Source organism: Branchiostoma floridae, chromosome 5, assembly GCF_000003815.2.
Source record: "Branchiostoma floridae strain S238N-H82 chromosome 5, Bfl_VNyyK, whole genome shotgun sequence".
Taxonomy (NCBI): domain Eukaryota; kingdom Metazoa; phylum Chordata; class Leptocardii; order Amphioxiformes; family Branchiostomatidae; genus Branchiostoma; species Branchiostoma floridae.
In genome coordinates, this window is record NC_049983.1 from 13,927,821 (window position 1) to 13,953,561 (window position 25,741).

Here is a 25,741-nt window from a genome sequence, read left to right on the forward strand (position 1 = left end):
TATGCTAAATAACTTTCTTATGCTAAATAAAAGGAGGCTTCTAGACTTGATCAGAATTTATGTCCATCAATATTGAACTATAAGTTGGCAGTGCCAGAATTACTTTATGAAACTACCTACAGAAAATTACTGGTCTACCGTAGATCTTACTAGCTGAAGGTTAGGCCCACAATCTCTTACTCTAACTACAGCGGTAACAATTTGTGACAGGCTGAATAAAAGTTCTAATCAGTAACTACACAGCTCTAGATGTCTTACTGATGGATGACTGTGGTGCAAAAGACGTCCGTTAACTTAGGATAAAATCCACTCTACTTATGAATATGGATACTATGCTAGTGAGGTAACAATAGTCATTACCTGTTAGCATGACAATGTGTCTACAAGTTTCCAGGTTCTCCAACTGAATCTTGGCAACACATGGGAGCATCTCCCCAGGTGACTTGTCACCATCTTTGCACCCATGCAGCAGTGGGAGATACTCTGCCATACCCTTCCTGATGTACTCATCCAGACAGCACAACATCTTCCAGGCGTCTTCCCGCTCAGTGTAATCCAGTGTGATGTCGTTTCTGGAAACAGGTAATTAATATTCGTGAATATCAGTTCATATCAGTTCATAAGGACAAGAGCATTAGAAACTACTTTGAAATGATTAAGTTTTAAAAAAATAGCTTGTGGTCCTGTCCAGTGTCATCTGAACCATAATGAAGAAACTTCCTAACTTAGAAGAGTGCAGTCTTGCCCAAAAGTTTTGCAATAGTCCACCAGTCTAACTGTATGAACAGAACAATGGGTGTACAGAACAAAATGTTACTCCCTTGTCTAAAACTACTGTGCACAGACAACATTTCAGATTAGCCTGGAGTTCAACCTGTTCACTTTCGTCCGCTCCCGAAGGTCGCTTCCTTCGGGAGCAGACCAAAGTGGACCGAAGCGAACAGGCTGGACTCCAGGCTAATTTCAGATTGGTTCAAAATATTTACCTTTTCTGTATGATTAAGGTGCATAATAACCAATACTTACTTCATCTTCTCCAGGCTGAGGCGAGTGCTGTAGTGCAGCTTCATTGTCCATGGCTCATCCTTGTCAAAGGTCTGCTCTTCCATAAACTGGCACAATGCCTGCAGCTCACCTGAAGCAGATGGATTCATTTTAAGTTTTTGTGTACCGTAGAATGGATAGTAGCTAACACCGAGTGGCTAGCCTACTGGACAAGAGCTCGAGAGGTTATGGATTTGATTCCTGGCATTCATGGATTGATGTTGTGTCCTTTGAAAAGGCACTTAAGACAACTTTCCTCATGCTTCACCCAGGTGTAACAATGGATACCTGACTGATTGGAGAGATAAAGGCAGTGGAAGGTTTTGGGCTCTGCCTTCCAATAACAACCCATGATGACTTCAGCCTAACAAGGCTATGACACTACCTCTACTTCAGAACAAATAAAAAAGTTGTTATTGAGGGATCACTAAACATTTTCAGGTACTTCAAATGTCGTAAAAAATTCATTTCTTTGTTCTCACCTGAACTGGCCTTGATGATGACCTTCTCATCTGGCACTACAATGGCACCGCGTGTGAAGATATGGCAGTAGGTCTGGTTCCGCAAGTCATCGATGGAGTCCAGACCGACAAACTTCACCATCGGCATCCTGGGATAGTTAATAAACATCAGTAAATGCAGCAAGTGCAACAAAAAATTGTCCTCTGATATTTTTTTGCTTAATTTTGCACATAGCATACACTGCAAAACATTTCAAGGTCCACTGAAACCCTAATGTAAAAATTCCCCAAAAATACATATCTGTGCCATTTTGTACAGTTTACAACTCATCACATAATGTGTAAATAACCAGAAACGAAGTCCTACAAGCATTGGCAACAACAGTAGAAAGGAGGGCCATATGCTCTGTCCCTAAAATCAGCAATTCTTTACCTTTTCAGCTCATACAAGTTTGGAATGTTTGCCACGTCAGGTGTGTCGGAGTTCCTGATGACGACCCACACGTCCACCCCGGGGATGTCAGCCACCAGGGTCAGGTTGAAGGGGTCAAGTTCAGTCCCACCGGCACTCAGCAAGAAGTCCTGTAGGATAAAGGACTTTTCTGTGAGGAAAATGCTCTCAGCATGGGAGTATTGTTGCTGTAGCTATGTGAGGGCATATATTTGCTGATGCATATAAAGACAAAAATGATTCTAAAAGCTTCAGGTCTCCTCTACATGAAAGCAGAAAGACATTGGTATATTGTAGTGAAAAGAAGGTGCTGCTGTATCATTGCTTGAGGGGTTTTGGTTAGAGTGAGGAAAGTTTTGGTTAAGTTGAGGCAGTTGTAGTGACACTGAAAGACCATCTTGCCAACACACACATATATATATCTCATTCTCAATGTAACAAAGGTATGTTTTCAAAGTTTAGCAGGCTACCTTCACTTCCTGCAGGGCTGCATCACTGTGAGGGTTGTAGACATAGAACCAGTTCTGTGCTGAGCTGCTAGGTGGCGCTTCCTGCTGTTGATGGTCTGCCGATTTGTCACCATATGGTGTAGGATCTGCTGGTAGTGGTGGTGGTGAGGACTCCCTGTCAGGGGACTGGGCAAGGATGAGCTCTGTATCCGAGTCAGAGGTGATGGGGCTGGCATAGCTCACTTCTAGTGGCACATTAGCCTGTGAAGACAGTGATACAGAGCATCCAGCAGAACAGTTTTATCAATATTTTCCTGAAACTTTAGAGGTCCAAAAAATAGCAACTGTCTAATTTCAGCTCAAAAAGACTTACTAAATCCAGAATTGAGTAACGAAGAGGAATACCTTTTCTGACTTGGACCCTCTCTGCTTGCGCTTCTTGAGGTTCTTCTTCTGTCTCTTGCTGAGTTTTTTGAAAGTTTCATGGTCATCCTCTGCTACATCCTGTATCTCATTACTGTATCTGAGGTTTTGCAGGTAAGACAAATTTTGAATGAGAAGTTGATGTAATGGCTTGTGCATTCAAAAGTAGGAAAAAAGACTCATAGTGCATGTACAATAATATTACCAACAAAGTGCAAATTATGAATAATTGCAGGGAAATTCTCGGAAGGTTTACCTGGTCATAAGATTATTGACAATCTTTGCAGTTCTTGCTCGTGCTTGCAAGATCCTTTCCCTGGCTTCAGTGCTAAGGTTCATAAACCGGACAGAACCACCCAAGTGGCCCTCTTCAGTCTCTGATGCGGACCCCCGATCCCTCGCTTGCTTGAGAGGACTGCCAGCAACTTCCACCAGCCTTGTTTTAGTGGCAAGGTAGGAGCCCTTTGTCACAGCATCCAACTTGGAGTGGGATTCCTTAGAGCAGTGTCTGGACAACTGGTTTAGGTGGTCTCTAAAATGTTCTGCATGTTCTTCTTTCTCCACATCAAATACTGCCTCATCTGAGTCATAGTCTAGATTACTGTGAAACCTCTGCCACTTGAAGTGTCTACCCTGAGACAAATCCATCTCTGCATGTCTTTTATTCCCCCTGACCATAGCCACAGCCTGTCTGGATAGTGCTGGGAGATGAGATCCTTGATCTCTCAAGCTAGATCCTGGCATGTCTTGCTGGGAGCAGTGGCCTGCCTGTGGAATGCTGCAAGACTCCAAAGTATCTGATATCTGATCAAAGAAGTCCTTCAACAGATCCACAACAATCTCATCTGTAGCCTCATGATCAACATGTAGAGAAAACTCCCCTTGGTATGGCAATGATTCCCACTGTTTCTTGACTTGCTCATCTCCATGTTGCTGACCTGATTCTAGGGAACTGGAAACGTTCTGGACAGGTTTTATTGCAATCGGTGTCCCATACTCTCCATATAGAAACTCAGTATGTGTGTTGTCAGCCTTGTCTGGTACTCTGTCAGCTGCAGATCTACCAGCTGCAATCAGTTGATTGACAAGGGCTTCAACGTTTGAATGAGGTCCACTGCTTTCCCCAGCTGTGGTGGTCTCAACATCAGGTCCGTCGCGAAACTCGACTTTCCTGACATCTTCCTGTACCTGCTCCTTTCCTGCAGTCTCAACACTGCTGCCAAACACCTTAGTAAAGTCTCTGTCAACCTCATCAATGATGCGATCAATCTTAGTGGAGCTATCATCGTACATGTATCTCCCTTCATCCAGGAGAGGGCTATCTCCTCCATCATCCACACCTGGAGGAGGAGGCTCCGATGATGGGACAGACAGCTTAGGGGCCGATGATGTGAAGATGTACTGTGATTGAGGTTGGCTGTACCAAGGAGGACACTGTTCTGTCATGCCCCATCCAGGCACTGTCCAGGATCCTCTCGAAGATGGAATCTGTTCAGAACCAACACCATGTGTTTGAGGCATACTAATGTCAGATCTTATAGGTTCAGATGTCCCTGGGATGGGAACTATGGGTTGATCAATTCCAGGAGGTGGAACACTTTGAGCAGGAGCCAAGTAATGAAACTGGTGCTCTTCACTGGACTTTCTGTTGGGCATCTCATACATTGGAGATGTCTGTGGCTTTACTTCTGCACCAGAAACCTTTGTCCACTGTGGTAAAGCTGGATCCAGGCATGTTTTAGTTTTTATGTTGATGACGATAGGCTTTAGTTTAGCCTTCAATGGCCTCATAAAAGAAGGAGGTGCTGAAGTTTCTGGTTCATCTGCCAATTCTGGAACATCTCCAGCTGTTTCTACTTTGCACACAGCAGAGGCAGCATCTGGTGTTTCTGCCACAGTGTCTGGTTGGTCATGGCCCTGCACTGTGAGTGGTGTTGGGTGAACTTCAGGAGCACTTTTGTCCTCAGGTAAGGGAATGTTAGGTGCATATCTCCCTGGCAAGGGCAAAGGAACGAGGGAGTCCATGACAACGTCATCAATCCTTGTTGCCATCTTGTAGTCGACATTACCTGCACTTCTCTTTGAAAGCTTTAGATGCTTTCCTTTAGTGAAGGACAGGTTAACAGCATTGGGTAAGGGATCTAAATCACTGCTGTCATGGTGCAAGGTATTGGTCTTCTTGCGCAAGTTCTGCATGGCATAGTACACAACTGCTTCCATACTATCTTGCTGATAGGGACATGTCTCTCTTTTGTTTTCCCACATATGACCAGTTTCTGATGCTGTTACTGCTGTGCCTGGTGTTTTTCTCTCCTTGTCAACTTTTGTCTTGTGACTTGCTGTTTCTCCCTTAGCAATGGAATGAGTCCTTTCACTTGAGTTGTCTCTAAAATGCTGCTTGTGCCTTTCTTTTTCCATCTCCATCTGCATTTTCCTTGTGATCTGCCTTTCTGAGTGTCTGATTGCATAATCTGCATCTACTAGGGTTTCCCTCACATTGTCTGGGTACTTCACATCATGTTTACAAGAGAGGTAGAACCGGGAGAACCTGGCGAGACGTGAAAGACGTTTCACTTGTGTCACATCCTTAGTGCCTTGTGAGTCTTCTGACACAGAAACAGCCAAGGCAGAAAGCCCTTTCTCCTCAAGTGTCTTAGATACCTCCTTCTCAAAGTCATCATACGCATCCTTTATGACATCCTTTGCATTCTTAGGGGCATTGCTTTGCACTTTGGCTAGTGTTTTGCCAGGAGACTTTATTTTTCCACCCACAGACTTTCCTACAGCTGCCTTTGATCCTGCTACTGGTGACTGTTTCAAATTAGCTATGGTGATAGTACCTGGTTTCTTCAGCACTTTTCCCTGTGCTTCAAACACTGGAGAACTTGCTCTACTTCCTTTCTTTATCCCCTTCTTCCCTGCCTTCTTCCCTGCCTTCTCTTTCATTAACCTTGTTACCACAAGTTCAGCAATGGTAGGCTTTCGGGCAACGACTGGTTTAACTGGCTTGCTTGCTGCTGCGCCTGCTATAATTTCTGCAGGGGACTTAATGATAGCAGGTTGCTTTGGAGGAACTTTGTTTGGTGAAGCCTCTACAACTGTTGGTGCTTCTTTTTTCTCCTTATTTGCATCCACATTGTCCTTCACATCAACTGTCTCTGTAGATGCTACTGCAATAATATTATCTTTTGTAACTTTGGACATACTTTCTTCTTCAGCAGACACCGAAATGGATGTTTCTGCCTGTAGAGCTTTGTCCTCTGAAATGGTTACTTTCTCTGCTACTGGTTCAACTGTTACATGTTCTTGTTTCACTTGTTGTTTGACTGCAGGTGCAACAGACTCTGCAGATACAACAGTTGTTGATGCTGTGACAGCAGCAGCTGCTTGGAAGGCACAAGGCTGTTCCAAGGCTTTTGTAGTCTCTTGTTTGACCCTGACCAGTGACAGGGATGGGATGACAAGCCCTGGTGGAGGCAGTGACACATTCTGTTCTGGTGCAGTTGATGACACAGCTTGAGGTGGCACTGTTGTTGCAGGAGACACTGGTGCACATGGATGGACAGGGGCATGAGTAGGAGACAGGGGTGTTGGAGCCATGTGGACTGGGGAGCTGACTGTGACTGCAACAGGGGAGGATGAGCTGGATCTTTTCACAACTCCAGACCGGTACTCCACACGGACAGGCTCAAGTTTCACCCGCTGCGGTAAGTCCACGTCTGTTGCCTCAGATGTAGGAGGTGCTGAGATCTGGATATTTTCACATGTATGTGTCTGGTCATTGGGAGTAGGTTCAGAATCTGGTGCAGATTTTTCAACACCAGTTGTGACACCTGTAGGTTTTATGTCTAGGAGTGGAGTAGCTGTCTCTTCTGGAGGAATGACAGCCTGTTGCTTTGCCAACAGATGCTCCTTACAAGCTTCAACCTCTGGCTTATGTACAACAGTCTCTGAAACAGCAGCACTTTCTGATATTGGTGCCAATGAAACCAAATTGGAGTCAACAGCTGAAACAGCTGATGAGGTTTCTGCTCTTTCTTGAGCACTTTCTGGTTCTCTAGGCTGCTGCCTTGGTCCAAACTTCTCCAACCACCATGACACCTTCTCCTTCACTTCACTTAGTGAGATCCTCTGGGATTCCTTAGTACGTGAGCCTGTGGAGCCGTCCACATTTAACAGTGGGGAAATGTCCTTCTGTCGGTGAGCAGAATCTGCATTGGCTGTCATCTCACGATCCGTCTCTACATGTCCTCGCTGTGATGTAGTCCTGACACTGCTTTCAAAACCAAGCCTGTTGGTTCCAGTTATCAGGTCTTCCTTAAGCCAATGCATCACATCTTCTGCAAACTTTGGCAGAGGCAGATCACATGGCTCCCTCTGCTGAGTCTTCGTGCATCTTGAGGAGCTGCCTTGCTTCTGCTTGCATAGCTTTTTGCTCAAACGAGGGTCCAACATTGCAGATGCCGTGGAGCGAAGCAGTCCTGACCGCTGAGCACCCTGAGTGGTGCTGAGTGTTAGGTCTTCCTCAAACTTGCCTGTTTGACACTGGAATCCCATACCTGCAGCCCTTAACCTGCAGAGGCAACAAAATGAAAACTTTGTTTCCACCAAGCTGATGTACACAGACTGGACTATGATTATACCATAACACATCACACTCACAGCTGGTCTAAAAAAAAACAACAGTTGAGTTTGTTTGCAATTTCTATGGAGGAATATTTCTGATTGGGAGGACTGGACACACTAATGATGACTTACCAAGAGTGCCCTGTATTTGCAACATGGAGATCATCATCACCTGCAATAAAAGATGTAAACAAAATGAGGGATATTCTATTGCACAACCACATCAAATTCAGCTGGGTCCAAGGATACTTATGAAAGAGAAAAACTATCCTAAAAACACACTCAAACACCCATTGCCTTCCTTATTAAGCTGCACAATTGACCCTTATGACGAGGATGGCTGGTGCTTTTGAAAAAAAAAAGCATGCAGAAGAAGACAGCTTAAGACCCTTACATTCCATCCAGAATAAGTTATTTTCTCCATTCATTTTCAATGGTACTGAAGAATTCAGAGTTTTGCGGCCAATCACGCCCATGCATATCAAGGCACTGAGATTTCAAGTCACACTTAAACCTTCACTCCAAGCTACTAACAGAAGTTTACAACAGAGGGCCTGCTACTACTTGGTTAGATTGAAGAGATTTACCATTCCAATTCGAAAGAATACAAAAGTACATATTCTTTTGACCTTTTGGTTGCAGGCATTTGAGTTGGTCATCGATAGCTGAAAGCAAAACCTGACAGTGAACAATATGGCAACTTTGAAAATATTCACAAAAATGAAACTGTCTGCGATAAAACAAACTTCTACAATGTAAATTTCACTAACACATTTCTTTATATGACAAATGAGCCTAGCTGATTTTGGGTTTGATAATATGACATAACTCTTTTTATAAACATGTGCAGTATAATTCTGGTTATTAAAACTGCATCTTATCATATGAAAACTGAGAACTACTGCAAGGTTCATTTTGAGTGTAAACATCATCAATTAAAATAATGTTACTGTATTATAGAAAACTAGAACTTCCACATACCTCCTAATCCTGGAATGACAACTTTCTGCTCATCTTGCTCCTGCATGCACAATAGGAATAATTGAGACACAATAAGTGTAACTGCACTTTAAACCAAATATACTTTATACCATCACTTAAGTGACCAGACATCTTGAACAATGTCTAGCTTTTTATCTTTCAAAATAACGGTATTCTGAAAACCAATGGTGTAAACATGCCCAATTGTTGTCTATTGAAACATTACTTACTTCCAAACTTGTTTAATGTTAGAAACTGCATGCTTTTTTGTTCTTCAGACAAGACCGAGCGATTCTGCTTTGATAATAAAGTGCACGGTATCATCTTGCCATACCTAATTGCAAATGATGGAGGATCCGTATTGGGAATTTCAGCAAGTTTCCTTCCTCAAATCATCAACAGAGCCCTTCTTGCCAAAGCATATATGGATAACAATCTCTATGATCACTCCCTGTCACAACATCATTGTTGAAGATAAACTCAACAATGTTTCAAGTTAACTTGACAATTAAGACTACTCTCATTATTTGCACCAAATTCAATCCAGAAGTCCATTTTTCACTACATGTTGGCTCTTGTCAATTGTTATTGAACATCACACGGCCACCAATGATGATAGCTCTCATTATAGGAACATATGTCTACTAAAGCTACAAAATTGGGTACTTTTGTTGTCTGTATGAAACAACTGAATTGCTGTTGAATACTGATGATGCTTTTTACCCATGGCTTTCTCAGGTTTATCGCCTCCTTTTGTCCTCTTTTGCTTTATATCCTGCCAAAAGCATTAAAGACCTCTTAATGTCATTCGAAATCAAACACCTAATTTGCAAATCAATAACCTCATAACTTACATGCTTAAGTGTAACCTGCATGAGTATAGCATCCGAAATGAATATATATTTGCATGCAGATAATATGCTAGTCTTTGCTTCCAAGAAATGCATAAATTATGTTAAAAACAAATTGGCATGAGATTCTTGTTGCTAAATTGATATCTTACTAGCTAAGCCTGCAATTTTTCAGTCACATCAATTATGCAAATGAGATCATACACCTAAATTTACAATCTGTTTGATAACAATTGCAAAATAGCAATATTTGATTAGCATTTGTTATATTTTGCCACATAAGTAGAAGTATACAAGCCTATAAGCTATTGATAATGGGATTTCACATGGGGCACATAAGAAGCCAATGTTTGAACTGCCAAACTGTCAAGGGCTGGTGCATGCATGCTCATGATCTGATGACACACTATACTGTCATTAGATATGATGAAAACCTTGGAACACACACATGTTCTGGCCAAGTTCTCTCTCTCTAGTATCTTTATGGGAGAGCAATGACATGTCATTCCTGAAAGGTGTACTGGACAATTTCCATGAACATGTTTAAGTTGCAATGAAGTGACACTTCTGACACCACATTCTGTTAGTTCTAAACACATGCACCTCTGACACATGGCCTTCTGGTAACTTTCCAGCACAAGTTAGTCAAGTAAAACCAGACGGTCTGTATTGTCATGTTGTTAGGGTTGAGTACAGACCAAAATCTTCTTCTTCCTTGGTCAACACATTGTGGATGTCGGTCCAGGACTTTGCACATTTGAGCTCCATGCTGTAGTTTGTTCTTCAGGTATCTTGGAAGGCGTACATGGACATCTTGATAAATTTCACAAAGAACTATGAGTTTCTAGCTTTAACTTTGATGCTTTTTATATGTTAAGTGTCAGTCAAAGCTATTTATCAGCAGATTCAAGCTCACATACATTTTGATAAATAACAACAGATTTTGAATTGGTCAGAAAAATCTATGGAAGCTCATCACTTTTAAGGTTCTGAAGCCTGAAATATAATTAGATTTAATCTAAAATATATGACCCCAAACAAAAACATTTTGAATTGTTTTAAACCTGTACTAACTGTAACACAATGTGGTAATGACACTGAAAAATGCTGCATAAAAACAGAAACATGCAAGCAAATATAGTTTCATAATCAAGAAATGATTTAATATACATAATGATGAATCATATGAACTATGCAATATAATATTGTCAGATATGAGAAAAAATCTGTTTACTGGCTGCATGATGTCCTTGTCATTTGTGCACAGGAAACAGCATTAGCACTAAACTTTACATAAAAATATGTAGTTCTGAAGTTCTGCCAACTTGAAGATACCATATTAATCCCTGTTAGAACTAAACTGATCCCTAAACTAAAGGGGTATAAATTTACTGTCCAACAATATACAAACATGATTATCAAATTGTGCCATGAGAAGATCAGAACGAGTTCTCAATAAATTGCTTTCGGAAGCAAAAGATTACATACATCAATGATAGTTCCGTAAACAAACCATAATTGCTATGTATCAATAATTCCTTTTAAACACAGAACCGTACTACCACTACTGAAATGTATCTCGCATCCTTTGATAGCTTACGCGTAAAAAATAGATTTTCCGACCGTTCTACTTGTAGTTCTGTTGAACTTGTTTCTTACCTAGTTGTTCCTTTAATTCACATCTAAAAATACTGATTTCTCCTTGCTTCCATATGGGAAGGCACAGATCTAGATGACACATACAAAAAGCTGGCTCAGGTAAGGCACAGAGGTCCTTGCTGGACAGGATGCAAAATGTTTCTTGCCAACTGACATCAGAAGGCAAAGCTCCAGAGTTTTCCTTGTGAGACAGTACATTGTTTCTTCACCTGTGTAACATGTTACTCCATTCAGCAACAGCAGCTATCAAGACTTGGAAGACACAGAGAGGGAAGAGACATCTTCCTTGGATATCATTACACATCTTGGGCAAAAGGTCTTCATTCAGAAAATAAATCTCTTGAGAGTTCCTGGACTGTAGCAGCTCCTTGGCATATGTACAGTAGATGGCTCCTCACATAGAAAGGTTTCTTGAGTGGCCACCTCCCTTTGAACACAAGTTGAAGTTTGAAGTTAGGCGCCTCCTTTCAACCACTGCCGGTTTTGCAGTGACTCAGGTGTCAGAGAAAATCAAATCTTGGGGCAAATCATGTGCCAGAGGTACTTCTCTTAAACAAGTGTGTGAAAGAATATTGCACGTATCCCTTTGCAAAGTTATTAAATTCTTGGGACAGGAGGGAGTAGTCAACAACATCTCCTGCTAACTCAAGCTGGGAACACCAGAACCTTTGTAATAATCAGCAGCAAGTGTCATCAGCTTGTACTGGGGGAGAGAGACTGGACAGAGTACAGTACAATAACCTCCTCCAACTCAATACTGCTTCATGACAGATGCACCATACGCCTACATGGGGAATCGTAATAGTGCATACTATAAATAGAGAGAAGTAGGTTAGGAACGAGAATCCCTAACAGAAATATACACATACGATAACGTCTGAATTCTCAGGTGACTAGTTTTTGAAACCTTTCTATTGCATAAATCCTGAGGTATTTGGTATGAAGCTTCATTCTTATAGCTCAATATATAGAATGGAGTCGGAATGCACACCAATAACCTCAGAATTCATGCCTGACAACAACACAGTCCACCGTTATCATACCTTGACCAATGCAAAACGAGGAAAATAGAGTTCTGACAACAACATGCATTATTGGCTGCAAGACTGACGAATACTGACAAAAAGGCAACTTGGAAAACGGTAAAGGAACAAATTTCTCACCTTCTCATAGGCCTTGTACAAGTCCTGCTCTTGTTGCCCTTCCTCTTGTTGATGAGATTTAAGATCATCGTCCAACAACCTCAACATCTGTTGCACATTTGAATTTTCACTATGTTTCCTTGCAGCTTCCTTGTCTGCATGAATTGCTGTGTGATCAAGCTCTTGGGAGTCCTTGGTGTTCTTGGAGTGTCGAAATTTCTCAGAACAATTCCCAAACTTCTTGGTGGGACTAGGCACAAGCTCAGACACTGTTACTTCCATTGGCCTGTGAGCAGCGCTCCTTTTATAGGAAGGGCTGGTCAGATCTTTCATCAGTACCCCCAGGTCTTGAGATGGCTCATAGTAGTTCTTACCACGCAGCTTGAATGAAGATGTGGCTTTTTCACTCAGTGTTGCACTTTTCCTCTTGGTGTTGTCCTAGATGGAAAATAAGTTTGAACACCTTCAGAACCACAGCAAGATTTGCCAGCAATAAAAACATAATTTTTTTTGGTCCCATATCATTTTGTCTCCTTTACCATATCTCAATCAACGATCAAGTTAAGAATAACATACAACGTAATTGCTTTAGAACCAATGCAATGACTACATACCTGAATCTTAGAATCAGTAACTGCTTTGTTGGTGCTTTCAGTAGCAGGTACACTGGTGTTTTCATCCTCCTTTTCCTTTGCTGCATCAGCATTTTCCACAACATGCCTGTCTGCAGTGCTGACCTCCTGATTGGTAGTGTGCATTGCGTGGATACTGTTTCGCACATGCTCAGCAAAGTCCTCTCCATTCTCCTGAAGGTCCAGGTCACCAAGATAGTAATGCCTTAAAAAAAAAGTAAATTCTTCTTTAAAACTCTTACCAAGTAACATTCTCCTTGCTGACTTACCACTGTACCTAAAATAATTTGCTGAACAAACAAGCCCATAACAGGGAGAGTAATATGGTATTTAATGTTATGCATAATATTGTAGCAACATTTGCTATTCCATAAATTACAGAAATCAGGAAGGCGGCAGCTCACAAAACAAAAAGACAGAGAAGAAAGACTGGTACTCACGAAAAGACAGCTCTGACAACACTCAGCTCTAGGGCCTCACTGTCTGTCAATCCATCATAGACAGTCGTCCCATCTTCTTCTTCATCATCTACAGTTCTAACAGTCACAGTTAGTGAATTATTTGTAGCTCCATAGGACACATCTCTACAGAAGAGGAAGTCCTCTGTTAATTCCTCCTCAGATTCCTCAACCACACTCTCTTGTTCGTCTGGTTCAACCTCATTGGACATCTGCCTTTCTAAGTTTGAATCAAACTGTTCCTGTTCTGGCATAGGTTTTTTAGCATCTGTGGCAGCTGCAGGCCTGGGTTGTGCTAAGTCAGCACTTTGAACATGCTCTTTCATAACCTTATCATCAATGCCAGCAGGAGGATGCTGTAGGTCGTCCATTATAGTGCTCCCATCAGCGGTTGAAACAGTGTCCGTGGTAGTTAGTGTTTCTGTGTCTATCAGATTTGTAGCTGGTGGCTGGTGCCCATAGTCCACCACGATTGCTTGCATCCTGATGTCAGCATCCTCCTCTTCCTCCACTGACTGTTCCACTTTGTCTCTGCCGTGCCCATAATCTACCACCTTGGACACTGGACTGATTTTTGGTCCAGAGGAAGAGCCGTGTTGGTAGTCTATTGTTGTAGAGCCGGCACCATGGTTGTACTCTACCACAGATGGTTTCTCTTGTTGAGCAGGCTTCTTTCGTGGAATGGTTAAGTTGCTTATGCTTGGCAGCATGCACCTCTTTATTATATCTATGGAAGTTGTGGGAGAAAAAAACAGAGAAAGTAAGCATACTGTAATTGACAGGAATGTAACAAGCATTCTAACACTGACAGTGCCACAGAAAAACAACAAACTCTCATATTTGGATAAGTCTGGGGAATACATTAAACACCAATACTTGTAAGATAGAATCAAGTATTGAACAGACAAAAATGCCAAAGTTAAGTAAAAGAATTTGAAAATGGCCATGAAAAGTATGTTTACCTTCCTCTGGCATTCTGATCCTTTTTTTCTCAGGAAGTCTTTCCTTCTCCAGTCTCTCTTTCCTTTTCTCAGGCATCTTCTTCTGAGTCACCACCACTTTTTCCTTTTCCTTTAGTGGCTTTTTCTTCTGTGGCTTTCCTATCACAACAGTGTCCAGGAAATTCTTCATCTCAGATGCACTAGAAATCTTACTTTCTGCTTGTGTCTCCTCAATAACAGTGTCCAGAAATGCCTTCATTTCTTCTTTCTCCTCTAAGGGAATATTGCTCACTACCCCAGCCTTAGGCTGCAAAGCTGCATCTTTTCCCTTTGCTATGCCTGAAGCTTTAGTAGATGGCTTTTCCTTGTCTGTAGGTCCTGCATCTGGAACTTTAGACTTGTCTGTTTCTTCTTGAGCCTGAGCTGATACAGGTACCTCTTGAACTTTTGGAGGCGGCGGTGGCTCCTTTTTTTTAGGAAGGGGTCTTGTTGGTGCATCAAGGTGCTCAGAGAGGGAATGACTTCTTGCTGGAGGCACTTTCTCCATGCTAACAACCCCTGTTGGTGAGTCTGATGGAGTAGTCTTTTCACTTGCTAGAAGTGGGGAAGATGCCGTAATGAGTGGTGAGTTTAAAAGCGGTGATGCTGCTGTAGTTGTAGGCGTGCTTCCCTGTGCAGATGGCAATGAGCTGGTCCGTGCCATGGCAGGGACCTTTGGCTGCATGGCCTCTAAGTGTTTCCTCAGGCGTGGATCGTTCGCTTTCTGGTTTGGAGGAAGAGAGGACAGCGGGAACTTCCCCAACCGAGAACTACCCTGCGGCCCTGAGGCCGGTTGCTGGAGAAAAGGCGACGCCCCGCTGGGTGAATAGGAGGGTGTGGCAGCTAGCTGTGGTGGGGTCGACCCAGATGGTGTTGGGACTGATCCTCCGTAAGACGACAATGGATACATGGGGGGACGGGGATGTGCAGACATGGAACCTGGAACTGATGACTGGTTTGGAGTTCCCAGCAAGGGCATGTTCCGTCCCTGGGGGTGGGGTGAGTGTGGTCCGAGAGGGTACATCTGATGGGGGTAAGGGGACGGCGTGGGACCCATCCTGTTGGAGGGCTGGCCACTGTGCTGCTGAAGAGGAAAGGCTGGAACCTGTGCCAGACGAGGGTCCATGTTGGCTGGCTGATGCTGCCGTCTCTGGAGCTCAAGCTGCCAACGCTGCAAACAAAAAGAGTATGCTACCGTAAATGTGATTTTCAGAGATAAGAAAACTATGGCTATTGTCTTCATACAATGTAAAAAGTTCACATAGTTGCAGTTTCAAAATTTCAGTTTCTAAATCTTTTACAATGGTCAAATGTTGTAAATCTAATTGACATGACTTTATGATGCATACCCATTCTAATTAGTTATCTAAAAGAAATCTTTTCAAAAGAGCATATAACCCTTTTAGCACTAAAAGATGAAGAGGGTGCTTTAACAGGAATTGTCAATATCATCTTCTCACAAACGCAGACATTTCAGATACAAATGCGAGCTCTTACATGGGTGAACGAGTACTGATGAGTGAAACACTGTTCCAGCTGCAGCCGTGACACAATGGGGTACTTGGGAACAGTGAAGTCTGTGTTGTCAAAGGCATCTGTCTCCTGAAGAACCTTCTTCTGCTGAGCCTCCGCCAGCGTCTTACTGTGAACTTCCACCTTCGCCTGAAGGTTGCGTAGCAGCTGGTTTTGTCGCTCCAGGTTCTGGATTGAATCTTGGACAGTCATGTTCCCCTCAGCTTGCATCTTCTGAAGCTCAAACACCTTTGGAAGAAGATTTTAAAAAGACCTGTTGTAAGTCTCTAAGAACATTGATGATAAGGATGTAAATGCATTGAGTTTAAATTTTAGTTTACAGCTAAAAATTGAAATCATTCATTGTTGCTTACATAGCAGAGGAGAAGTTAAGCTTGTGTTACGCCGAAGGGCAGCTATCTCGGTTATGTAGATACAGATACAGAAGTGACAAACATTATACCAACATGCCAAAGGTCAGCAGTTTGCTAAGATCGTACCTGCATCATGGCACTCCTGAGCTCCGTTGTGTCCACCTTAGGTGTCTTTGGGGAGTCCGCCTCTGCTGCAGAGGAGGAAGGTGTGGCAGGAGAGGGAGAGCCGTACAGAGATGAGCCATCCACAGGGGCTTTGATGTTCTTCCTCAGGCTACAATCTGTAGGAAATGAACACAACATATTGTTAGATACTGTCTTAGGATCAATTTCATCAAACATTTAAACCACACATACGCTTCAACAAATTGACGAGTGGGCAAAAAGAAGTCATCATGAATTAAAGTCAAGACAATGTTTTGTGGGCACTCAAATCAGTAAACTCATAATAAGTAAAAAAAGGGTTCATATGAATATCACTACGAATTTATTTTTTTGTTGAGATAAAGCTACCATGTTACTGGTCCCCTGTATTTTTGAGAGAGAGTCTATTTATGCCACGATGTATCAAAAATATTTATGTAAGGAATATAACCAACCTCTGAGGGAAGCCAGCATGGGGGAGGGTGACACAAACAGCCCATGTAGCACCATGGGGGAGCTGGGGTCAATGATACCTGCAGAGAGAGGGAACATACTGCATCAACTCTCAATCTCATACATATCCAGGTGCTGCCAGAGATACAACTTATGATTCTGTTAGCTGGTCATTCTAGGCCAGTCTTGGTCACACAGTTATAAACCAACTTTGAAATACCATAATTAAAAGAGTGTCACACAAATGTTGATAGATGCATCTGCCATGTCACATACCTAAGTCTTGTGCCATCTGACAGCTGGGGAACATGAGCAGCTGCACTCCATCTGGTAGGACAGCTACACAAGCCTGGAGACAGAAACAGGTGTAAGTCCAATGGTTCATCTTTTACCGACTACAAACACTGTTCACTGTAGGGCACATCCCTTAACAGGATTCTCCAACAACTCCAACAAAAATTGATATCAAAGTGTTAATTTCAAAGTAGCATGAATTAAAGAACTATGAAGACTAGACCTTGGTAGTCTGAATTGATTTTCCTGTACCATAAAGCTGGTATCCACAAGTTAATAACAGTTAGGAAACAAAGGATGCCAACCTCTTTTCTCTTTTCCATGAAGTTGAGCAGCGAGACTAGCTTGTTCTCCACATCTATTATTGCCTTCACTTCACAGTAGATAAAGTACTTGTCACCAATATGAACTGTGAAGGGAGAGAAAACACATGATATACCACCATAAATGTACTATACGAAAATACTCTTCAAGTTGTAGCTTTGACTGATTGAAATAAACACCACACTAAAGCAACAATTCAGTCATGCTCCATACCTGTATACAATTAAACAATCCTTTGTGTGGTTTACTTCTTGCCAGAATACAAAAGTTTTTTGAGTATTTGGCCTCACCTTCCCTATGAGTTGACACCTTAGGCAGCTTTGTGAAGATGGGACAAGGCAGATTCTTCTGGAGCTTGTGGAAGGGAATCCTGCCACTGATGCAGATCTGCTGTTCCCTGTATGTGATACAGAAGCCACCATTAAAAATTATCACACACACAAAAAACATACACAAAAAAAACATTGCCTGGTGTGCTGGACCAGTAAATTACAACTATGATGAGATTACACAGGAACTGTAGACAAATTATATCAACAGAGACTGTAGACAAATCATGTCACACATGAATGATATACATTCTATGGAAAGTGAGTCAAAGATAACGGAAGGCCGGGTATCACCTTAAGACAAATTTGAAAGCACACATTGCAATGTACATGTTAACAGTGACTTTTACTTAAGAAACTGTGGAAGAGTTCTCTTACATCTGTATGGGTAGGAGAGTGCATGTAGGTGAGCGGAGCTGGATTTCACACAGTGGATTCTCCTTGTTCACAAGCTGACCTCTCCACAGTTCATACCCCTCCTCTGTTAGATCTATTTGTGGCCTCCTAGCTACTGACATAAAAAAAATAACTTGAAAAATTGTCCTATGATTAAACAGCATACTATTCTACAGACCCTTTAATATTCTACCTGATAAGGACTTATCCCCATTTTAGTACAGCTAAAATCAATTTTCATGCATTCATTAACTGATTGACTATAATCAATACAATAAGTATAAAAAGATGGTTCTAAACATGCTACTTGCATGCTGCTAATTTGGAATTCTATATGGTACCAATAATGTAATTTACTACTACGTGTACAAGACTTATTTGTGCTACATAAGGTAAAACTATATTTCAAAACCATAATGCACTTACCTTCGATCATCTGTGCTGAAGGATAGCTTGCGTAGGATGGCCCCACATGAGACATGCTGGAGGGCCTAGGTGTACTGACTGGTGGGTAGGACGGATGTGGTCTTTGGGGCAACCTGACAACGACAAGTCAACAACAATAAAATGTCATTGTAGTACAGTACAGTAAAATGTTTGAAGTTAATGCTACAGTTCTGTAACAACCATATAGAGCGAATATTGTGCAATGAAACATTGCTGTTTATGAGATCGTCTTTTTCACCTTAGTGGTACAAAACAAAATGCCAGAATTCAAAGAATCAACCTCATGTATAAAACAACTACTAACAAGCGTTCGCAGAACTCAACCTTCGTGAAATGGGTGAGGGTGTGGTGGTTTGAGGGTGTTTTTTTATAGACATCTCAGGGGCTAGCCTAACAGTATATGATACGTCCGATTGGCAAAATTGTCCGGAATTCTACAGGATTTTTTCCGAGCCTATGTAGTTGCTTTGGAGTGGAATAATTTGGTTCACAGATTGTCATGGTATTTGGAATGCAGATAGTTTTTGTCATGGACTGTGAGCGAGCGAATGAGTGAGATAGCTCTGGAGATGCCTTACATAATCAAATTTTATCATACAAATTAGGGGCTAATTTGCTTAGGTAATGAGGACAGTTTATAAGCCTACTTCATTTCATATTAGCAGATACTCAAACATAAGACACATGTAACTAACAAAGAGAGAACTACTAGCCTAACTGAGTAGTGTACTAGTATGTCCGTTTGGGCCACAGCAAGTAAATTTTATGGATGACATCCGCGAGTGCATTAAATTTCGCCTGATTTCAGAAAAAAAAGAATTTTATCTTCTGCAGGGACCGTCAACATGACGATAAAGTACCATAATTAGCAAATATGTTGTGTTGTAGCCTAATGATTGTACTTGTACAAGTGACACTTGCGAGGTACCCAGGACTGTAGTTGTAGAAATAAAATTTATTGGATATATGGAAGCTATGAGTGTGCTTACCAAATTTGTTGATGATGCCAGTCTACGACACTAGTGTCAGTGTATGTCTTAAAAACAGGAATGATTGCCTTGTTGGCTCTGATGCCATGTTTTGTCCCTTTAATTCTTTTTACAACAGTCATCAGAACTTTATGGTGCCTATTTTTGAAAATGTAGCTGTCTTATTTTTTTTCACCTATCTTGTTTTTTTTCACCCTATCGCACTTTTTTTGCAGTCTGCAGAGGATGTCATCCATAAAATTTACTTGCTGTGGCCTTTGTAAAAATTCCCGGAATTTACACCAAGTCTTACGCGCGTGCGCAATTGCATCATCCCTTTGGAGGGTAATAACATGGGAAGGGTTGACGGATCGTCGTGATTTTTGATATCTCTAGATAACTTGGGGGATGCCTTCTATAATCAAGTTCTATCAATGCAAACCAGGGGCTAGTTTGCACAATTAATTATTCCGCAGCATTTCATAACAGGACAGTCAAACGTACATGTATTACATTTGTAACTGAAAAAAAGATATTTATAGATATTAAATATGCACATTGCTGCCTAGCTCCGCAATTTAGTACGTTATATACTTCCAATGTGTATAATGGACTATCGAGATAAAACAAATATTGACGACTTGATACATTGCATGGACCTTTCCACAAAGTAATAATAGTTTTTTGTACAACCCCCTTTACGTATAATATACGACTCCTGCGGTAAAGATCATTATTGCCGACTTGTTGCTTGCAACAATGATGATGTAACATTCTTTGTTTCACAATGCAGTCCACTACATTGTGTATCCCATATGTCTAATGTACAGTCCCTATAAACAATCATATCAATGACTACAAGTTACTGTGAAAAACACTTAACCCTGCTCCACTTCGTACATAAACTTTACGTAACTTTGTCCAGCAATGTATTGTACCGGTAGTAACTGTTACGCGTATAGACCCTTTTAAAACGTATGATATACGCCCCTGTATACAATATCATCATTACCCTTATTCTTGGTCTACAGATTATCAAATCTTATGGGATACATGTACACCCCATCATGTATAATGTACTATCCCTATAAACCATTTTCTTGTAGTCTTCGATACAAACGTCTGTCGCAACTATGACCTTGGGGGTCACTTCCTGTGGGGTCGGCAGCCCACGCTGGCATGACGTAATCACCTAAATATAGAACCGTTACACCATTACACCCAAATATAGCCACACTGGTTTACTGCCGGACCTATTTTCCAACTACAAACATCCCCGGCAAAACCGTCAAAAGCCACTAAACGATAAAACGCCATGTACGTTTCTTCACTGTCTCAAGAGCTACCCACATACCAAATATCAGATCAATCTGTCATGCCGTTCATGAGATTTTTCTGTCCACAGACACGTACCCTACAACGGTTTGCACACATACCTATTGCATTCTGCTAATTACCTCCTAATTTGCATAATAATCATACAATTATGTACATCACTACCTAAGCTATCTGCATACCTACAGTCATTCCGATCCATCGACCCCTGCTTCCATAATTCCTTCTCAAAACCTAACACAAGAATGACTTTCACCGCCCCAGCAAAACCCCTAAGTGGCCAAAACTTACACACCTTACTATTCATTTATACAGCTACTTACCACTTAAAAATCATCACCCAAACATGTCCCGAAAAAAAAAATCAAAACCGGAAGTTCTGCTGCAGTACAATAACACTCCGCTAGAGCGCCCTGCCGTAACGCAATTCCTACCATTCCTTCGTCATGTCTAACCCTACCCACATACCAAATATCAAAACAATCCATCCATGCCTTCCCCAGTTATCAGGCTGACAAACGTCCCTCTCACAAAAAAACAGCACTCAAAACAAACCCTTCGTTTCACGAAGGGAATAAATGTACCGGTAGCAAGTGCTGCTGGTGAATGTCTGTTGTGGCACTTAAAATACAATTCTGCATTTCTTTGTGATGCAAATATTTGATATGCAACCAATTTAAAGTTACCAAGTAGGTCAATTGTCTGGCTGTCACATACCTTGTCTGTGCTGAGGAGGCCATGAGAGGGAATGTTTGAGACCCCCCAAACACTTCAAACTGTACGACAGCATACGGGAGCACATGTCGAGGACGCTTCAGCATATCCAGGTCTCCAAACTCATACAAGTAGTACTGTGGATATGAAATAGTGTAGCAATTATCATACTAACAAAAAAACTGCTTCTTAAATTTGAAAACAAAAAATGGCAATGAGATAGTACGCATAGTTTCTACTGATAGTTCTTTGAGAATGCAATACAATAAAATCAAATCACACAAGCATTCTCATTTCTAATTCATGATATGCTGCTGATAAAGGTACCTGTGCTGCATGGAATGCCTGGTTTGGTTGAAGGCTCCCGATTTCAGCCACTGCTTTGGACACGTGGCAGTCAAAGTTTGGTGTTGGCTCGGTAAAATTCCACGAGTTGTTCTCCACCACTGACTTCATCTTACCCTGTAACGTAAGTACAAAATAATGGAGATCAATACCAGCAACACTAAACATAACTAAGTTATTGATTTTTCTTAGTATACCTACCAGCAAAGAGAACTTAAAGAATCATCAACTGAGTTTCTTTTTGTTCATCGGATTGCATTTCAGCACTAAGGACAGGAATTTCAACATTGGAACTTTTTTTTGGTCGATTGTGTGCTCCATTATCGGAAAGTCTTCCTGAAATGTTTCCAAATCCTGAACAGTTAGAGGACTTTATCTTGATGACTTTGAAGATGATAAGGAATCCATTTGTGGATTTGAACATTGATACATTTTTAAGGCTGGTATGGTTCTAACTCAATAATGTGCTCCCTTATTGGAAATTTCTCCTTAAAGATTCCCAATCCTGAACAGCTGGAGTACTTTACCTTGATGACTTTGAAGATGATAAGGAATCCCTTTGTGCCATTTATAAGGGGCCCAGGCTTGATGATGTCCGCATACCTTGATACATACACTCCTACACAGACAATAAAATCAGTTATTGATCAAGACACCATATTTAGACAGGTACAGTATTTCACCAGCCAACTCTATCAAGCAATGACTTATGGTGAACTAGTAATGTGCACTAAAGGCAATTCATCAATACAATTCATCTGCCAAAAAATTAATGATTTATTGTTATTGACAAAACGTTGTAATGCTAGTAAAGAAGATATTTAAACCGATGTTCTGTGTTCTGCGAGTATATTTCTGTTGCTCTACAACCTAACTTAAAGCTTACCCATGTTGGGGTGTCCCAGGCTGGATAGAAAGCTGCTCCCAACTGTCAGCCCTGTCTGACACACCTTCTGAGCCTGGTGAACAGAAGGTAACAATTATTCCATTATCCTTATTCCTAACAATATAGAATAGACAGAAATTAAAGTTACTTGTACAACTAAGTAAAAAATTGTGCTCCTTACTCGCTTCCAAACAGCAGAAAATCCAACAACCTTGTACCCTTTGCTGCAGGATTTATGGCAAACTACCTTCAATCAAAGGAAGCCTTTTCAGAAAATCAAACAGCCAAAATGAGCACAGACCAATATTTTGGAAGATAAGGGACAGTAGACAAAGTAAAGAGTACCTATTGGCACCATTTGCTTGGTGGTATGGAGTTTTGCTGAGCAAGAAACAATTTTACCTACACCATTGCAAAGCTCTAGAAGAATATCTTACATCTTCAAATGTGTCCAGGCATAGGAAGCCGAGCTGTTCTGCCAGATCCTTGTCTGTCCTGCCCTCTCCCTTCATCTCTCTTCTCTTCTCATGGAACTGGGAAGACACAAGATTTATATCATATTACATAGAGTATGTAAATTGCAATCAAATTTCACGCTATATTGAGTTAGAATTTTCTAATGTTGTTTAAAGACTAACAGAGTATGATCAAAATACAGAAAGACGTTAGGTTCTAACAAAATAATAAGCAGCTACCTCCAACAGACAGAAAAGCAACACGTTGCCAACTTTTCTACATTCATTCAAACATCATTTTCCATCAACTGCAGTATGTTTCAACATGAATCTATTTTGCAACATCACTCTTCAACAAAAATCTTAGTCTATCTAACGTTACCTTCCTTCTATTGTAGCCATAAGATGAGAAAATTTAAAAAAAGGAGTACCTCCTTGGACAGCTCCTGGTTGTGGACCATGTAGATTTTGAGGTGTTTGATCTTGTTCTTCATGGCTGGATCTCTGTAGCACAAGGACACCTGGGGAAGCAGCTCATGGGTGAACTCACGGGACGTCAGCGAGATATCCTCCAGTAGTTCTGTGGGGGAAAAGTAGAGATGAAATGCACATGATCAAGTGAACTGTAACTCTGAGATGCTGTAACACAGGTCAATTGCACTGGAACACATATAGTACATGTACCCTTATCGCCAGATATATTTGACATGCATGCAATGAGATGGGACCATTGGGTGGTTATTTCTAACTAAGACAAATCCATCATTGATGGGTGGAAAGTACCTGTATTGAGTGTGAGGATGTACTTTCTCACCATGACTACCGAATCTTTTTCTTCTTTAAGTTCTGCTGCTATATGCTGGTAAATTTGTTTCTATTCACAGAAAAATGCACTGACACATTCTAAGTATTCACAGACATCATGAGTCTTTGGATTATATCATAAGCAGCTATACTGCATTGTGTATGAAATACCATCATTTGCTGCTGAAAGAAACATTATGATTAACTCTATCACTAATTCTTTATAAGTTTATGTTTAATGCTACATAAAAACCAATATCTAGGTAAGGTGTCAAAACTTAGGTGCACAGCTCCAAGTTTTGGTGCACAAAAGTAAACCCAATATTTCCAGCCCAGACATGCTGTACTACACCAAGCCATATGAGTTACTGTGTACACTACCAGAGCTCAAAATACGACCTACAAATGCAGATTAGTGCAGGTAAAATGAGAGCTGTGCAGGAATTTCTGATGTCTACCTGCACCTAACCTGCACTGGTCCATGTACTGGGTTTTATACGTCCTATAATGTAGGTGTATATGGATTATTATTACATTGTGTAGATGCATCAACTGTTACCACCTATAAAGTATAAAAGAAAAATAGCAATGGTTCCTGAATAATTTTAGTATGATCCATTAACTTCCTAAATTCCAAGTGGTGCAGGTAAAATTTGTCTGGTGCAGGTAATTTTCAATGTTACCTGTACCAGTGCAGGCATGCAGAAAAAAGGATTTTGAGCCCTGACTACACATACAGTAAGTATAACAATTTTTTCCTGTTGGACCAGTCCAGAAAAACTGGACCTAAAAAAATCAGTAGACCGGATGTTGGGGACCCATTTGAAAATGAACAGGTTATACTAGCAGGCGGTTCACATGTTTTGGGGCTTAATGTGCCAAGAAAATAAAAAGAGCAAAGTAGGGGAAATTTGATTGATATTCATTATATTTCAGCCATACCATATATGGTATGGTGAAATATATTGTATTCGTAATGTTTCTTTCTTTCTTTCTTTCTTTCTTTCTCCTGTCAAATCTTCAAATCGAATCATCTCCGTCGTTCCGGGACCGAATGACCTGAAATTTGGCACAAGAGTAGAGTGGGTCAATACCGAGGTGCTTTTTTCTCATTTTTTTCATATCTGCCTCTAAAATGATTTTATTGAAGTTTAAAGGTCACGTTTTGACCACAACGGTATATTTTGACCCCCTGTACCATTGAATTACAGTGGAATGACCTTAAATTTGGTGTAGATAGGCATTAGATAGTTGGTAAAATGATCCAAGTAAAATTTTTGGCATGAACCAATTTCAAATTATTAATTTCTGCACTTTTCTGAGGGGAAATTGGTTTTCTTTCGGCCTTCTCCCGTGAACTCCCGTGACCCCAGAGCCCACAGGTGCCAGGTGCCAGCGGTCTGGGGAGAGCGAGAGTTAATTACTTTATGGACGCCAGCCAATCAGCGACGAGAAAGGCGAATGCTAGTTAATATTCATAAGCGGGGCCTTCCAATCTCGTTTATACACAAACAGATGCATATTACAGCCTTACAGTGGCCATATGTTACCCTGTGCCCGGTTTGAAATTGTAGTTTGTGAGGATTTGGAGTTCAGACAGGGTCATTTGAGCGGTAGCGGACGGTACGCGTGCATTGAACGTCAGAATACAAGTCTGTGTCGATGAATTTACCAACATTCCGCATGGCACTATCAATCATTTTTGGCAGATTTGACTTTGGGGGTTAGTTGAGACAATCGAGAAAATGTTACTTGGCAGAAAACGCGGGAAAATTGGACAGTTTGCGTTTAGTTTTGATACGTA

At 41.2% G+C, this 25,741-nt stretch overlaps 1 protein-coding gene across 4 annotated transcripts in view; it reads right to left on the reverse strand.

Annotated features, from left to right (window-relative positions):
* The window catches only part of LOC118416698, a 43,462-nt gene that overhangs the window by 4,034 nt on the left and 13,687 nt on the right, over positions 1 to 25,741 (reverse strand). For 2 of the 4 annotated variants that reach the window (XM_035821888.1, XM_035821886.1), the window contains exons 2-29: positions 23,565 to 23,713; positions 23,116 to 23,211; positions 22,679 to 22,751; positions 22,320 to 22,411; positions 21,775 to 21,909; positions 21,451 to 21,584; positions 18,410 to 18,522; positions 17,966 to 18,098; positions 17,549 to 17,655; positions 17,240 to 17,343; positions 16,917 to 16,989; positions 16,643 to 16,720; positions 16,170 to 16,324; positions 15,655 to 15,918; positions 14,140 to 15,328; positions 13,160 to 13,904; positions 12,702 to 12,924; positions 12,109 to 12,525; positions 8,436 to 8,475; positions 8,084 to 8,119; positions 7,587 to 7,626; positions 3,085 to 7,401; positions 2,811 to 2,928; positions 2,427 to 2,666; positions 1,939 to 2,087; positions 1,527 to 1,654; positions 1,027 to 1,135; positions 361 to 572 (exon numbers count right to left, since the gene is read on the reverse strand). In XM_035821888.1, the coding sequence (XP_035677781.1) occupies positions 361 to 572; positions 1,027 to 1,135; positions 1,527 to 1,654; positions 1,939 to 2,087; positions 2,427 to 2,666; positions 2,811 to 2,928; positions 3,085 to 7,401; positions 7,587 to 7,626; positions 8,084 to 8,119; positions 8,436 to 8,475; positions 12,109 to 12,525; positions 12,702 to 12,924; positions 13,160 to 13,904; positions 14,140 to 15,328; positions 15,655 to 15,918; positions 16,170 to 16,324; positions 16,643 to 16,720; positions 16,917 to 16,989; positions 17,240 to 17,343; positions 17,549 to 17,655; positions 17,966 to 18,098; positions 18,410 to 18,522; positions 21,451 to 21,584; positions 21,775 to 21,909; positions 22,320 to 22,411; positions 22,679 to 22,751; positions 23,116 to 23,211; positions 23,565 to 23,713 (9,669 nt within the window). The remainder of the gene's footprint in view (positions 1 to 360; positions 573 to 1,026; positions 1,136 to 1,526; positions 1,655 to 1,938; positions 2,088 to 2,426; positions 2,667 to 2,810; positions 2,929 to 3,084; positions 7,402 to 7,586; positions 7,627 to 8,083; positions 8,120 to 8,435; positions 8,476 to 12,108; positions 12,526 to 12,701; positions 12,925 to 13,159; positions 13,905 to 14,139; positions 15,329 to 15,654; positions 15,919 to 16,169; positions 16,325 to 16,642; positions 16,721 to 16,916; positions 16,990 to 17,239; positions 17,344 to 17,548; positions 17,656 to 17,965; positions 18,099 to 18,409; positions 18,523 to 21,450; positions 21,585 to 21,774; positions 21,910 to 22,319; positions 22,412 to 22,678; positions 22,752 to 23,115; positions 23,212 to 23,564; positions 23,714 to 25,741) is intronic. The other 2 variants (XM_035821887.1, XM_035821889.1) reach the window with 2 other exon arrangements.